At 44.2% G+C, this 12,644-nt stretch overlaps 1 protein-coding gene across 4 annotated transcripts in view; it reads left to right on the plus strand.

Annotated features, from left to right (window-relative positions):
- The window catches only part of MTMR1 (myotubularin related protein 1), a 72,554-nt gene that overhangs the window by 14,085 nt on the left and 45,825 nt on the right, over positions 1-12,644 (plus strand). The window contains exons 3-4 of one of the 4 annotated variants that reach the window (XM_056130173.1): positions 8,196-8,219; positions 8,779-8,805. The exons of 1 other annotated variant lie outside the window; for it this stretch is intronic. Coding sequence is in view for 2 of the 3 variants with exons in the window: in XM_056130169.1 (XP_055986144.1) it covers positions 10,399-10,449 (51 nt within the window). In the remaining variant the exon portion in view is untranslated. Of the gene's footprint in view, positions 1-8,195; positions 8,220-8,778; positions 8,806-10,398; positions 10,450-12,644 lie in introns of all 4 variants that reach the window. 2 more of the 4 variants (XM_056130169.1, XM_056130170.1) reach the window with 2 other exon arrangements.

The raw sequence follows: 12,644 nt of genomic DNA on the forward strand, positions 1-12,644 counted from the left end.
AGACTTAGTGATGGAACATTGTATGTCAAAAACCTAACTGTGAGTAACTGTGTAATTCATAAAGTTTGGGAGAAAAAGGAATAAGATCTGAATATAGTGTCACATGCATTGAGTTCAATAATATCATCATACATTGTAGTGAAACTGTTTAGGAACTCTTGGCAGAAAATGACCCAGTTGATCAGTTCCCATTGTTTGGAAAGTAGAACTAGGCAGATAGGAAGAGGAGGAACCGTGGTGGAGTAGTATGAACAGTTCTGGTTCACTGTGTGACTCTGTATTGTCCCCAGGCGTCAGCTTCCTTGATGTAAGGAGTAGAGGGCTTGGATTAGATACGTCTTTAAATTTCTTTCTAGAATATTCTCTCTCTCTCTCTCTCTCTCTCTCTCTCTCTCTCTCTCTCATTTTTGGTCTACACCCGGTGATGCTCAGGGATTACTCTCGGCTCTGCACTCAGGTATTACTCATGACAGTGCTCAGGGGACCATATTGGATGACGGAGATTGAACCTGGTTCAGCCCCATGCAAGCCAAGCACCCTATCAGCTGTATTGTTGCTCCAGAGCCAATTCTTAAATGTTTGTTTTTGTTTTGGGGGGGGCACATGTGGCGGTGCTCAGGGCTCACTCCTAGCTCTCTCTGCACTCAAGGATCACTCCTGATGGGCTCAAGAAACCATATAGAGTGCCTGCCTGGGATCAAACCTGGGTTGACTGCGTGCACAGCAAACACCCTACCTGCTGTGCTGCCCCTAGAACATTCTTCGACTCTGTTTTCACCTGCAGGATTGATCTGATTCGGGCTAGCCGTTAGGAAAATAGGAGAGTGTAATGTAATTATCCTCATTCCTAGGGCCTCGTCATCATTCCTATCATCATCACTTTTCTCTGGCACTCCACTTTTTCCTCTTGTGGCCATGCACAGAAGTTAGATTTCTTTAAACACCGTGAAGAGAAAGAATGAAGAGGGTTCTGTACAAAGTTTAATAGTTTTAACAGGTTGGTACAGGGACTAAATTCTGGTGCCTTAATGAATCACAAACTGGAGCCATCACATTGTGCCACTCAGCTGCTTGGCCTAGTATTGCCCAGAGAGGCCCCTGGACTCCACGAACACTGCTTCAGACCCTCCCTATCCTGGCAAGAAAAAAATGATATGACCTGAAAGGAGGCAGACTTGTAGGGACTGTAGGACCCAGGAAACATTGGGTCAAGGCGTTTTGATTTCATTTTTGCTACCCATACCCCAGACTTGTTGCTGAAGAGGCCAGTGAGCCAGAAATGCCGTTGAGTGGCCAAGACATGCCTTTCTCTAGCCAGAGGACTTGGAGGGGGAAGCTTAGCAAAAATCAAAGCCTTTGGACGCTGACGAGCTAAGCGATATAGAGGAAGCTGATCGCACACTCACTCCATCGGGGAGCCCGGGTGGGTAGCCTGATTCCATCCTTTCCAGACTCAAGCCCTGCAGCAGCCCTGGAAGAGGTCTGTAGTGCAGGAGCAGGACTCTGCCATGCCCACCTGTAGGGAGACTGTGGTGCCAGGGTAGGTCTTCAGGGAGATGGGAGCATTGAGGTATCCCTGCAACTCTCCGACACTGAGGTATCAGAAGCCTTGCTGGGAACCCCGATCTGCAGTGACAAGGAGCTACCGCAATCTCCAGTGACAAGGAGCTTCCCATTGTCTGGCATCAGTGAGGGCTGAGGGGGAAACTGCACTTCCACCCCGAACTGGCTGGAATGAGGCAGTTGTCCCCACCTGTGGGAGCAGCATCAGAGAAAGCAGCAAAAACAGAAGGTTGAAATCACACCCACAGTCTCAATACAGTCTTGTAAAGGTCCAGATTTCCATTGAAAATCACTTAGCATACTAAGAAACTCATCTGAAATGGCAAAAGAAGAATCAATAAGTGAAACAGCAAAAGAGAAATGCGAGAAGAATCAATAGATGCCCAAACCAAGGTACAAAGATGTCTTTTTACATGCAATATAAAAGTATTCAACAACATGTAAAATCTTTTTATACTTTGCTATTATATTTCAAGAGGTGCCAAATCTGACAATGCTTGGGGGAACCTTGTGGTACCAGGAATCTAAACTCTTGTGTCACACATGCAAGGTACGTACTCTGCCACTTGAACCACATCCCTTGCCCACTTTATGTAAACCTTGACATTATGGAAATGAAACTTTAGGGGCCAGAGAGTTAGTGCAGTGGGTAGGAGGACCCTTGCCTTGCATGCTGCTGAACCTGCTTCAATCCTTGTGTATTTACTAAATGTAAATTACAAAGGACCAAAGGACCTCAGTGTGGCGGCTCTCTCTCTCCACCTGCATTTGGTAGTCTCGTGCCGCTTCCCCCACCCGAGGGAGGTCAGTGGCGAAGGGCGGACGAAGGAAGGAATGAGGGCCGGGCTGATTGGTGTCAGTTGCCTTTTATTCCATTCCCATCTCCATTCTCTTCTGATTCTCCTATAGCTTCTTCCTCCCCAATGCTACCTTATTCTCTTTCTGGATCCCCTTCCATTCTCCTTCCGGCTCTCCAACCCACTCTTACAGCCCAGTTAAATCCCAAAGCATGAGGGATAGGGGTAACAATTACACATAGGTGTCATCATGCAATCAGCAAAGTAAGGTCCTACCCTCGGGAAGCTTCTTCTAGGACAGATTCTCATCCAGCAAGAGGACTGGCCTAAGGGCCAGATATGGGTGTGTTTCCTCTCTCCTTAGTCCAACAAACATACATTCAGAATATTAGTCATTTTGTATGGACACAGTAAGAGATACATTAAACTTGCAGAATTGCTCTCCTGGAGCCATCTTGCTAGAAGATCTCAGACTACGGTGCTCAGGCCAGAGTAGTCTTTCCTAGCCCTAGCAGGGTCCTAATCTCGTCTTTACTTTTTGGATCATGACAGCATGATCCAGTTACTTTTTGTCCATGACCATGCTCTTATAGTGGTGCTTTGGCCTGGCCCATTTCAGTGACAAGGTAGCTCACAGCTTTCCCTGGGTCCATTCAGTCCCTCATCGGGACCCTGCTTTTGGGGTGCTAGAAACTAAGGGCAACTGAGGCTTAAGTCAAGAAGGCAGATGCCCGGGATGGAATATTGTTCGGAGTCAGTTAACTCCCAAATGCATAATATTAACTGTCTTTCTGTGTCTATACAAAAAGGACAGAGCTTTAAAGTAAACTATGCAAAAGACATAAGAGAAGGAGAAAAGCAATATTTCATTCACAAATATAAAATCAATAGATTTCTGAGGAGACTGACCTTACAAGTTAACAGAGTCTGATTAGGGGGAAAAGGTGATATAGACCGTTGGGGAAGAGAGCACAGAAAAGAGTTTACAGATAAACAAAGTGGAATGGAAGTGTCTCAGGAGCACTGTGCTAAACTTAAGCCCCCTGTGGCAAGGGAAACAAGACATACTAATGTTATCCTAAAATGTTTAGAGCTACATTCCAATAAACACAGTGGAATGGCAGTGCTTCAGGAGCACTGTGATGGGTACTACCCGATAAAACTAAACTCTTTGTGGCAGAGGAGAAAGCACAAACCAATGTTATCATACAAATTCCTGCACCTCAAATAATCCCATGAACCTGCCAGGAGTGATTTCTCAGTGCAGAGCCAGGACTAAACCCTGAACACTGCTGATGTGGCTCCCCCAAATAAAAGAGAAATGAAAATTTTGAGATAATTGTTGATTCACATGTGGTTTTAATTTTTTTTTTTTTGCTTTCTGAGTCACACCCAGCGATACACAGGGGTTACTCCTGGCTCATGCACTCAGGAACTACTCCTGGCGGTGCTCGGGGGACCATATGGGATGCTGGGAATTGAACCTGGGTCGGCTGCGTGCAAGGCAAACACCTTACCCACTATGCTATCGCTCCAGCCCCTCACATGTGGTTTTAAGAAGTAGCATGCAGGGGCCAGAGTGATGGTACAGTCGGGAGGGCATCTGCCTTGCAGGTTCAATTCCCAGCATCCCATATGGTCCCCTGAGTGCTGCCAGGAATCATACCTGAGTGCAGAACCAGAGGTGACTCCTGAGAGCAGCTGGGCGAGGCCTCTGACAACCCCAAAAGTAGTATACGAAGATTGTCTGTGCCATTGGACTGTGTCACCCAATTTCAGTATAAAAAGGATCTACACAAAGAAAAAGATTTTAAGGAAATTCATAAAATCATCTCAGTGAATGATTTTAAGTATCCTTAAACAGTGAAAACAGAGTGGCAGAAAAGAGAATGAACAGTTTTAGCAAAGAATACAAGAGATAAAGTATGAAAAGTTAAAAACTGACAGCACAATAGAATTTACAATGCCTCCATGTATTATTTCAGCATCAGGATGCAGAGGAGAGAGGAAAATATCTTGTGAATCTTCAGGAAATCACACTGACTGAAAAATTCTACTCCCAGGAAACAAGGAACTAGTACAGTAATTAAGGCATTTGCTTTCATGCCACTGACTCTGGCATAAGTAGCCCAGACCATAGTTGGGTGTGCTCCCCCCCCCCCCAAGAAAAACAAGCACTTCCAAAGGATCATATTGTAGCATCCCATTTATAGAATGGCCTTTAAGTAACAAAGGCACAGAAGGAACAGATGAGTAGTTGCCAGGGTCGAATAAAGGGAGGGGTGGGGAAGGAAACGGGCATGGTTGTTAAAGGACTTTAGGGGTCCTTGTGGTGGGTGATAAAAGCGTTCTGCATGTTTACTGGATCAGTGTCAACTCCTGTTCCAGGGTCCTAGTCACATTTTGTAACATGCTACACAGCCTCTCCCAGTTTGGCTACGAATGGGGAGGTTCCTCGGACTTCCTCCTTGTATTCATTTATTTGCTGGGACTTCGGGAAAACTCGTTCTTATACTTAACTGTTTATTCTATAATAAAGGCTATGCCAAAGACACAGAAGCAGCCCAGTGAGGAGGCCCAGAGGCCTGAGTGGTGAGTTTCGGAAGGATGCGGGCCTAGGAGCACCTGTCCACATGGGTTGGGGTGTGTTCCCTTCCCGGCATGGGCAACTTTCAACCTATGCTTTGGGAATTTTTATGAATGGACCCATCACATAGTCAAGTTCGGTTCTTAACTTCATTTCCCGCCACCCTCTGGAGGATGGGAACCAAATCAGAAAATTCCAGGCTTCTGATTGGGCTGTCCCGGGAAGCAGCCCTATCAAGCTGCCTACACAGCTTCTTTAGAACAGAAGATGTTCCGATCATATCCGAGAGTCTAAGGTTTTAGGGACTCAGTATGAGAAGTCGTATAGTAGAACAGGTACTCCTAACAGCCCAGGTGGTACGGTTCCAGGAGCTCCATATTAGGAATAGACTGTTTTTATCTCAATTTTGTGAAAGCCATTTGTGTGTGTCAACTCTTGGCCGCTCGGCTTGCTTTAGTAAGAGAAGATCCATACTAACTTGTTTCGCACCTTGTGATAGGCTCTTGGCATGTGTAGGAGTTAAGGAGGGCAGGTCCAGAGAGTTGGGGTACAGCCTGGGAGGCCAAGGCAGGTCCTGAGAGTTGGGGTGCAGCTTGGGAGGCCGAGGCCCATCAATTGTGAAAGGTGACCTAGAGTACTGAGACCAACTACTCCCGCATCTCAGCTTCTCAGCCACTCCACTCCAGCTACGTCTGCTGATTGAGAACTTGCTGTGCACCCCGTTACCAGTTGAGAGAAGAGCTCAAACTGGGAGGGGGCGCGGGGGCAGAGGCATTTCCTTGGTGTCGGGATAAGCAGCGGGCCCTGGTCCTGACCACAAGTTCATGCTGTCTAGGAGCTGTCAGTGGCCTCCCTCTGCCTCCATGGGGAACGTGTTTTCTGAAGTCCCCTAGGGTTTTAAACTTGACCAGGGCACCACACTCCCCTCCTTCGAAGGAAAGCTGAGATCACGTGCAGACACGAAGACGCCTCTCTGCTCTCTTTTCTGGCCCCGTCGGAGTGTAATTGAGGAAGATGATGAACAGTACTGGGCCTGCAATGCTGTATTTCAGCAGAGGTGGCAGCTGAAGCAGAGCGAGGCACTCAGGTCTCAACATGCAGACTTGGAGGGCCACTTTGATTGACCCTCCCAGCCTCACCCCAAGACGCTGAGACTCTGTGATCATAAAAGCAAATTATGAGCAAACCTCCCAGTTAGCATCTCCGTCCAGCGGTACAGGCTTGTTGGCAGCGTGTAGCTGCTGCCCGCACACCGGGCGCTGCATGCTTTAGCTTTCAGCTGTCGCTCTCAAGTTAAGAGACCGGGGGCAAATACCTGTGGTGGTGACAAGCTGAAGCAGGGTTTTGGAGAGGAGGTGGCACGGATTCTCCTAGGGAGCCTAAAGGTGGCAGAGACAGGCTCTGAAGTGTCAAGTGGGGCTCTGATCTTTTCCATGTGGCAAAGCGACAACATAAAGGCAGTATCGCCACTGCCCAGGCTCCCAGAACTGTGCCATGTCCCTCTCCGGGATCTTGGTTTTCACATCAGAAAATGGAACCAGAGACTGTTTTTATGCTACAGGAGGATTCTGCGAATACAGTGACTTTATATAAAGTGGTTCGAAGACTGTCTGGCACCTAAACGTTGCTTCGTGAGTAGTTTATGTGATAGAGCAGCAGCCAAAGGGAGCCAGAACTGGAAAGGAGATATTTCAACCAGAAGAGCGGAGAGAGGGAGGTCGTAGAGGGTGAGAATGAATTTCCTCATCTTTTCAAATGGGAGGGCAAAAAATGCTGTTGAAAATCGCCAGAGGAAGAGGCGTGCTGCGTTGACAGCTGAGTGAAGACAGACCTTCAGTTCATCAATTAAAGACACATGGCTATCCCCGAGGACGGAAACTCAGAGCAGGGAGACCTTCTGCGCTGACTTTTTCTTGCTGTACACGTCCTGTTTTGAGTTCTCCAACATAAGCATTCCTTGTATTGATTTTGTTCTTCCTTGAGGTGTAATTAATGAATGCTAAACGCCACAGAGTCAGAGCATACAATTTGATTGTTTCTGACACAGGTACATACTTGTGAATCTACCACCACAATGAAGGTGCTAAACATGTCTGTGACTCATTCCCCCTCCAAAAAACTAAGCCAGATTTCTGTTTCTTAGCCTGAGTAGTCTCTATTCAGGAACAGATGGACTTCAGATCTCTTCCGTTGCAGCGTCTCTTACTTCAGAGTATTTTTTCTTCCAGGAGTTTCCATGGTGATCAAATGATGTTGTTGTTGTTGTTGTTTTTTAATCTGTAGTTTTACATTCATGTGATCCCCTGGCCCAAGTCACACCCATGTAGCTGCTAAGAACCTGGCCTGATCTGGTGATTAGTCCACAGGCTATGGACTTTCCCACGCAGAAGTGGAAGACAGTTACTGCTGTGTGATTTTCAGCTACTCTCTCAGCAGTGACCGCTGCCTGCCCACCCCAAATGGCCACATCTACTTCCTGTTCAGTCAGGACTTCCAGCCTATGGGAGTAGAAATAGGGTCCCTGCACTCTGTTCCACTTACAAAATTGGCTTTTCCTGACACGGGTTGGCAGTGGGGGTGTTCCACCCCTCCCTTCCAGTACCCATCAGCCCCGTCTTCCCACCAGAGCCGCCCCTGGGCTCTCTGGAGGCAGCCTATGGCCTTTAGGGACTTTGAATCCCAAGTTGCCCCTTGGAAATATAATTTCCACGGAATTCGGGTTAAGATTTGTGTTTTACTGGGTTTCATTATCCCATTAACACGCTGCTGAGCTGTGCTCTGGGTTAAATGTAGAGGCTTTTGTGGGTTTGGGGTGCACTTTGTTTTGTTTCTGTGGGCTGGGCTGGGTGCAGAACTGCCTTTTTATATCATTGTTTCCATGGGGCAAAGGCACTCAGTATTCCAAACAGACACACAAATGAACTTTTCCAACCTAGCCTGTTCACAGTGGCTCGTAATAGCACTTGACAGAGAGGTTTGTGTTTAAAATAATGTTGTTTGTCTTAGCCTAAGGGCGATAAATTTCTGCAAATCGCAGACTTGCCTGCAGATCCTAGGATGAATATATTAGGATTGATTTGACATCAGATAAAACTTAGAGGGCAAATGTGTTAGAATTGATCTGGTTGGTTTTGCTTAGAGGAGATGATGTTTCTCGGGCAATGGGCTGGTGAGCTTAACAGTGTCTCGTGCGGGGTCAATAGTCCCGGGTCCATGATGATGATGATGTTCTGTGTTTTAACTAACAGGTTTTCAGGAGGCCTGATCTAAGGGTAAGGATATTTGGCTTTTGGCAGATGGGCCTCCTACTTGTGTGTGTCTGTGCTTTATTGAACACTTAGTCTCTTTACCTTCTCCCTGGTTTTTATGAATCACTTGGATCAATTTGCTCTGCTGTGTCATAGCTTTAAGTGTTCACTAGAAATGCTTTATCTGTTAGCATTTTTATGTGCAAGAAAGCCAATGTGTGTGAGGTCAAGATGCTAAAATTTGCTACCAGTGTGCAGTACCGAATTGCCATATATTACTTATTCTGACCAAGTGAATGTTCATGGCAGTGCCTAGAGTTCTCTTGTAACCCCTTTTCATTATGTAATTCATGCTAAAGAATTTAGTAAGAGCAGCAAACCGGCAGTCAGTTACTGTTCATTCTTTTAGGGTTTCAAGTCACTTTTGTGTTTGCATGCGCAGGCCAAAAGGCAAAAATGTTAATCTGAAAGAGGAAGGTAGCAAAATCAGTTCCATTTACTAGTTCTTAAAACACCTGCATAGCTGTTACAACCAGCGGATCGCATCAAGTATTTTCCTCATGACTGCTTCCCTTTATTTCAGAATACCCATAAAGCAAGACAAAGATTGGTAACGTGCATGCGTTTAATCCTGAGTATCGGGTGTTGACAATTGACTAATTTCCATGAAATGAAAACAATGTGGATTTTGACAGAACAACTTAATGCTTTCAATTTTAAGTTTTTAGTCACATTGAAGACAATGAAGTAGTATACAAATAAGTAGGTCTAGTCTAATTCTTGTTCTAGTAGATTAATTTTTGTTTAATTTTCTTTTCACCATATTTTCTTTTGCTCCTGGGAATCACTTTCGCTGATTCACATTGTTAAATCTCATTTTTTGGTTTTCTACTTGTGCATGGACTTTAAAAATGATGTGTGTTGTTTTCTTGTTTACTCATTCATCCTTCCTGCTTCAAAGTGTTTCGGTTCAAGAACAATTCCTTTTCTTTGAAATCAAAAAGAATGGAATTTTTAAAATACTGCATGAAAAGAGTTACATTACTTTGAAGGATAGCAGTACCAACTGCATATGAAATTTAATCAGATGATGAAGTACAAACATGTAGATAGCTACTTAGCTCTTTTACCATGTTCTGAACAAGAAAGATGCAAAGTAAGAATTCGCAGAGCTTTCTTGCTACTTCACTGATTTCCTAGAGTATTGTGAAGGAAAAAAATATATATATGCCAAAGTTTAATATGTTCTGCCTGGGATATTTGACACAATTTTAAAGGGGTTATTTTCTTATCATCTTTAGTACTTATGTGCTTTAGATTACTGACTGAACCAAATGTCCAATTTTCAAGTTTCAAAAACCAATTGATTCCTTAAAGCAGTTAAGGACAGTATACCTTGAAAGGAATTGAGAAAAATTTAAAGCTCAGTGACCTTTTAGCTGTTTGGAGCACACTGATAACTGTAGTTAGAGTTGTTCAGTATGATATTGGTGCTTAAGTCACAATACTTACTTAATAGGTTATATATTTTTGTATCTATTATACATGCATATGTTTTTCTAGCATGTGAAATGTGCATGTGCATGTGTGTGGATATTTGGTTAAGAGCAGTGTTAATAGCAGGTTGACTCCTAATATAATATGAGCGATAGAATAGGCCTTTAGAGCAGTGGTTTTCAACCTCCGATCCCTGGATCAGTGCCAGTGTGAAAAGGTTGAAAACTTCTGCTTTAGAGTAGAGGAATACTTGCTGTGTTTTTAATACCTGTCTGAAAATGGCCTCCATATTTTGGCTTGACTTTTCCCTTTAGTGGGTATGTTCTTTCTGCAGTTTAATTTATTTTCTCTGAGCATATGTTGTGTTTGTTATTTTGGGTCGATTGCTGTATGCTGTGTTGTTGCTTGATTTTGAAGAGGCATTGCTTTCGTAGAAGTCCATGATACCTGTCTGCTCTTCATTTTTCTGTGCCAACACACGTGCAATGGACCCTCTAGATACTGCATTTTAGGCTGAAGAAGCTGTAGAGGTTATTTCCTTTACTCCAAGGGGGAAAAGGTGAATTTGCAAAACCATGAAAAGGTGTGTCGACTTTTACATGCTTACTGTCTCTTTTAAAAAAGAACTTCTGTCCTTTCACCTGTGTGTTTGCACGTGTTTCTTTCTCCTCTGCCTTTTCTTGTTCATGCACCTGTTGCCGTGCAGGAGTTTCAGGAAGAACACAATGGCTACCCCTCTGAAGCGGAAGCTGATCAGGTGGCAAGTTGTACATGTTCATCTGTTTGTAGCTACAGACCGTGTATTTAGAAGCCATTTCATACTAGATTTCTCGACGAAAAGCAGAGGTTTCCCATGCTTTTCCGACTTTTGTAGTGCCTTCCTGTTCAACTCTGGTAGATTTCATTGAGACATTATTTGCAAGAATTGGTTTATCCAACATTTCTGCCAACCTGAAATCTGTTTACCTTTGCTCCTCAGCTTCCCCAGATGGGGTTAACTAGGCTTAGTCTCCACAAGGTTCTGGAGTGCTTCCAGAGACTTCCAGAACAGATGTGGTGCTCCTTGAGGGCGCATTCTTTGCTTTATCCAATATGGTGGTCTGTGCCCAGCCTGGTACCTGGCACTTTGTAGGTATGTGTGGATGAGGCTATATATCCCATACTTGTTAATCAGAAGGAAAAATAGCTAGTTTTTTTTTATTGAGTGCCTGTTCCTTGCCCCATACCTCTGGACCCTCTGGAGTCTTGCCGAGGAGCTTACGGAGGAGTTCTCTGTGGGAAACTGCTGGGAGCACGGTGCCAGGGAAGTGTGGCCTCCAGTGCCTTTGCCCTGTGTCCCCCTCCTTTGGTGATCCTGAGATTACCTTGAAGCACCCAATAGAAAATGTGCAGCTGAGAGAAAGACCATCACCCAGCATCCTGGATTAGGGGTGGGGAGGCTAGGAGAGACAACAGGACCATTGGTGGGGAAGGCCAAGGGACCTTGCAGACAAATTCCTGGAGCAGGTGGGCCTTAGCGATGCCTTCAGGGTCTCCAAAACAGGATTCGATGAAATCAATAGAGGGAATTCCTAAACTGGGTACCCCTGGAGCAAAAGCACCAAGGCTGTGTTGGTGAGGTCAAATTTCATTCCATTCTTGGATTATGCTGTACATGGGTTGGATAAATCAAGGGTCAAATCATGTCCTGTGCAACTTGGTAGTTGCAGTCAAAGCTTAATATAGCACAAGTCTAAGTCCTATCTTCTAACCCAGCTTTCTCAAGGGGATCTACTGTACTCACAAGACCATGAGCCTTTACAAGCTGTTCTCCTCTTCAATTCCTATGCCGAAGCAAAATGTGTTTGCAATATAAAAGAAACCTTTTTGTGGGGAAATCCTGTGCAGTGGGAATCATCCATTTTATTCTGATGGTTGCTTTTCCAGCCCTTAACCAGCAAGCTCTGGGTTTGTTATTGGTCGAGAGGGTTGGCTCATCCACTGATCACGCCTCTTATAGATGCACAGCTCCTGCAGGTCAAGTTGAGCATGACTACCACAAGAGAAGAGAGAAACATTTGATCTTCCACCTGCATCTTGCGAGCCTTGAACATTCTCAAACTATCCCCACTCTCCTCACTAGCCCCTCCATAATCTTTTCTAATTTGACGACTTTGAAGTAATTTTTTTGAGGAAATATTTTTTATGAAAAAGTTTCTATAGAATTGATCCAAAAATCACATGCCTCTCATACATGCCTTATAATACATTCACAGAAACCTTAATTTATTTTTAGAAAGTAAAAAAAAAAATTTAAGCGTTTGGTGTGGTTTGCTAAAAGCCCAAAGAGAGCCACATTTCTCCCTGCCCTTCCATATTTTGTCGATTAGAATAGCTTGATTAAGTAAGTAGATTTCAAAGCAACCCCTTTTCATTAACATTTTTGGGGTTTTAGAGGGCCACACACTGCAGTACTCAGGGCTTACTCCTGGCTCTGCACTCTGAAATCACTCCTGGCGGGCTTGGGGACCATACAGAGTGCCGGGGATTGAATCCGGGTTGGTCATGTGCAAGGCAAGCACCCGGCCCAATTCGCATTGATTTTGAAATACATTAAGGAATTGAAGTCTATGTATTATAATATTGGTCAATTAAAATAAGTTTTAACATGTAATGTTGGAAATAACTTAAAACTTGGATATTGATTAAAAGAACCTTTTCATTTTTAACTATGGTATAAAATTAGCAACATGTTTAGACAATAAACGATGAGGTTTTGAATGTTTATAAAACTAGAATTCAAAAGTCTAAATACTTGTTTATTATGTAAAACATCTTTTCAAATTAGATATGACAATAAAAATAAATCCTGAAATATTTATTTAAATACCCTGGCGCTGCATGGTCCTGAGTACCGGCAGGTATGGTCCAAAAACCCCAAAACAAAATGTTTTCTACCCCCTCCACAAAAAT

This window comes from Sorex fumeus, unplaced genomic scaffold (genome assembly GCF_029834395.1).
Source record: "Sorex fumeus unplaced genomic scaffold, SorFum_2.1 ptg000075l, whole genome shotgun sequence".
Taxonomy (NCBI): domain Eukaryota; kingdom Metazoa; phylum Chordata; class Mammalia; order Eulipotyphla; family Soricidae; genus Sorex; species Sorex fumeus.